This window comes from Piliocolobus tephrosceles, unplaced genomic scaffold (assembly GCF_002776525.5).
Source record: "Piliocolobus tephrosceles isolate RC106 unplaced genomic scaffold, ASM277652v3 unscaffolded_68, whole genome shotgun sequence".
NCBI classification, from domain to species: Eukaryota; Metazoa; Chordata; class Mammalia; order Primates; family Cercopithecidae; genus Piliocolobus; species Piliocolobus tephrosceles.
The window spans coordinates 335-3,964 of NW_022334051.1; the positions used below are offsets into that span (position 1 = coordinate 335).

The window sequence follows — 3,630 nt, forward strand, 5'->3', positions numbered from 1 at the left end:
AGAAAGATGATATGTATTGGCGAGGACATGGACAAATTGGAATGCTCGTGCTTTATATGTGGGAATGTAGTATACTGCAGCTGCTATGGAAAACAGCATACCGATTCCACAAAACAAAATGAAATAGAATTACTCTATGATTTGTCAATTCCACTTCTGGGTATATATTCCAAATAATTGACAGCAGAATCTCAAAAGCATATTTGTACACCATGTTCATAGCAGTGTTATTTACAATAGCAAAAAGGGGGAAGAAATCTGTGCTCAGTGAAGAATGTGTAAACTAAAATGTGGTACATACATAGAATGGAGTATTATTCAACTTCAAAAAGAAAGGAAATTGTGACACATGCCACAACATGAATAAACATTGAGGACATTACGCTAAGTGAAATAAGTCAGGCATCAAAAAATGAATACCGTGTAATTCTACTTACATGAGATACCTAGAGAAGTCAAATTCATAAAGACAGAAAGTAGAATGGTAGGTGTCAGGGGCTGATGGAAGGAAAGAATATAGAGTTACAGTTTAATGAGTATAGAATTCCAATTTCCCAAAATGAAAAGAATTGCAGTTGGATGGTATTGATGGCTACACAGCAATGTGAATGTACTTAATGCCACTGAACTGGATACTGTAAATTGGCTAAGATGGTAAATTTTATATTATGTGTATTTTACCATAATTTAAAAAAAGAACTCTTAGTACTTGATTTAGGTGGAAAAACTACCCTATATTCTGATTTTACTTTCTATTTACATCTCAGTGAATTAAAGATTGTTTACTGTATGTGTTTAGCTCTGTATGTGCCTTCTCATTTCTCTCTTATTCTTGTTTCTCGCCCACCAAGGAATGGTGAAGCAATTTTCTTATGGGCACAGTTCATGCTACAATCTGAGATTCAATTATGTAAAAATACCTTGGGAGATGACAATAGTTAACAGCTTCTTGGGAAATAATTATAAATACTCATGTGTAGGTGTAAGTATTATTCATTGATCTGTACACGCCCTGCCTAAAATGATAGAGCTACCTTGCCTGTCATTGCAACTGTAACACACATTGCAAGTGCCAACGTGAGGAGCCATGGCGGGTAAGTCTTCCCCAGGAGAGGATAGGTCTTAGGGAGGAATTAGTTTGGGAAAGGACTGCCTTTCTCATTGGCTTTGTGAATGTTTGTGTGAGCAGCCTTGAGGTGGAGAGGGAAAGAAGAAGGGAGAGGCAGGGTGGGAAGATGCCCAGACTTGCACAGCATTTTTGAAGGAACAGATAAAAGCCAGGAAGAATCTGGGATCCTATTGGTATCTGCTATAATTTTGCTAGTGTGTCCACATTTGAAGTGTTATGTAGTTCAGGATTAGAATGGGCACAGGATGGGTATCAGCAGCTGTTGTTCTCAAAGGAAACAGTAAATTCCCTTCAAAATTCATGAAACTGTCAATTCCCTTCAAAATTCAAGAAATCGGGATGTGTCAGAACAGAATGACTTCTGATTTTTAGGAGATTAACAGAAAAATCATGAAATCAAGTTTCCCAAGTCACTCGGTGAGCATATATAGGTAATGCTAGAATCAGAGGGAAGTACATGGAATAAATGCAAAGGTGTAAGACCATTCCTTGGGATTACTGTACTTGTGAAGAGAAGTGTTTAAATGATTGCTTCCCTGTTGGTAAATTGAGAGGGAAATTGTGTCGTGTTCATTATTTGAGGAATCTTTGTGCTTCCAACAGACCAACTCTTGCGTAAAAAGAGAAGAATTTTTATCCATTCAGTGGGTGCAGGCACAATAAACGCCTTGCTGGATTGCCTATTAGAGGATGAAATTATTAGCCAGGAAGACATGAACAAAGTGAGAGATGAAAATGACACTGTCATGGATAAGGCTCGAGTCTTGATTGACCTTGTTATCGGAAAAGGACCCAGGTCTTGCCTCAAATTTATCAAGCATCTCTGTGAAGAAGACCCTCAACTTGCCACAAAGATGGGTTTGCACAAAGGTAAGGTGGAATGATTCAACCTAATGTCTACATAGTGCCTGTATCTTCAATTCAATTATGATTTTCTTCACTTGTCTTGTCAGTTGATAATAGGGTTCCCATCATTTCAGACTCAGACCCCATTCCTTTATGCATGGTTCTAGCTTGTGTCTCTTCTCCTTACTTTTTTGTGTCCCTTGTACCTATTCTGTCAGTACCCTCTGCTGACTACAGCTCATCTCTAATTCTATGTAGGTGGTAGATCATTACTGCAGTTCATTTAAAGAGTCTAGATGTTTTTATCCTGAATCCTTGGAAAGTTCCTTGGGAGCAATGTACAACATCGCTCCCTCTTGAGCCTAAGAAGCCCATGTGTTTATTGGAAGAGAAGGTAAAAGCTCTTTTTTACCTACCATCCTGCTCTTACCCCATCTCCCTATTAAGTGCTTTTCAGAATATACAATGATGATGGAATTGTCAAAGAATAAATTGAGTGTGTACATAGAATTAAATATGCACTAAATAATTTTATTTGCATGAAATTATATGTGAATTCTCTTTGGAAGTCATCTCCTTTGCCTTTTCTTTTGTGTAACGTAGTCTATCTGCATGCGGCTAATCTACAGGCCATTCTCTGTAGCCTATGCCTTTGTATTTCTAGGCCTCCTAAGAGCCCAGATGCAGGCTCTTGTATGTGAGCTGACCCATTCCAATAACACTTTTCTCCCTCCACAGAGTGAAGATGGAACTCTGGAGCACTTCGGAGACTTCCTAGAGCCCTCCTCCTTCCCCTGTGATACAACAACCTCTGCATCTGTCTTTTATAATCATCTAAGTCTATCATGTCACTCTTTGTATATGGACAAAGAAATCTGAGTCTGTGTTTTTCCTACTTGCTTTAATCTGTTACATACAATCTTCAACTTAAAAAAAAAATAAAGGATTTCCTTTATTCAAAAATAACGTTTTCTGGAGAAGTGCAGATGGATCGCTCTTCATCATATAACTCATAAAGTAACTCCAAATATATTCTTGATGTTGTTACTTTGTGGAAATATTTGTAAGACCCATATTATATGTTACATTCATTTACTTATTCATACAAGCCTAAACAAATGTATATGATAGGCCACCTACATATGTTACACAATGATACACATACATATTTTACATAAATTATTCACATTGTGCTATATTTTGTTTTTTAATTATTCCCAAACACTAAGTTCTGATAGCAAAGAAAGTCAATACATGCTGAACAAATTTATTGAGTATTAAAAATCTGAGAGATAAAAGAGATACAAATATTTTTCCTCATAGAGAAAAAAATAAACTATGAATACAACCTGTGATGTGAAATAATGGTCGATTATATATTTAGACTGTGGAAAACATGTGTTGTAAAAATTTTTTGATAAATATTTACTAAGTTCCTGTATAAAAAAGAACTGAAACTTTCCGATCCAGATAATGTAGTAAAAATGAACAGACACAGTCCCGGCTTTTTTTTTTTTTTTTTTTTCTGGAGACAAAGTCTCGCTCTGTCGCCCAGGCTGGAGTGCCGTGGCGCGATCTCGGCTCACTGCAACCTCTGACTCCCGGGTTCAAGCAAGTCTCCTCTCTCAGCCTCCTGAATAGCTGGGACTACAGGT

At 37.2% G+C, this 3,630-nt stretch overlaps 1 protein-coding gene across 1 annotated transcript; it reads left to right on the top strand.

The window, feature by feature from the left end:
* The first annotated feature begins 1,044 nt into the window (after nt 1–1,044).
* CARD18 (caspase recruitment domain family member 18) lies at nt 1,045–2,768 on the top strand. The gene is made up of 3 exons (XM_023199366.2): nt 1,045–1,094; nt 1,733–1,999; nt 2,714–2,768. Exons 1-3 carry the CDS (start codon nt 1,088–1,090, stop codon nt 2,716–2,718), a joined length of 279 nt encoding a protein of 92 aa, XP_023055134.1. The 5' UTR covers nt 1,045–1,087; the 3' UTR covers nt 2,719–2,768.
* The last annotated feature ends 862 nt before the right edge of the window (nt 2,769–3,630 follow it).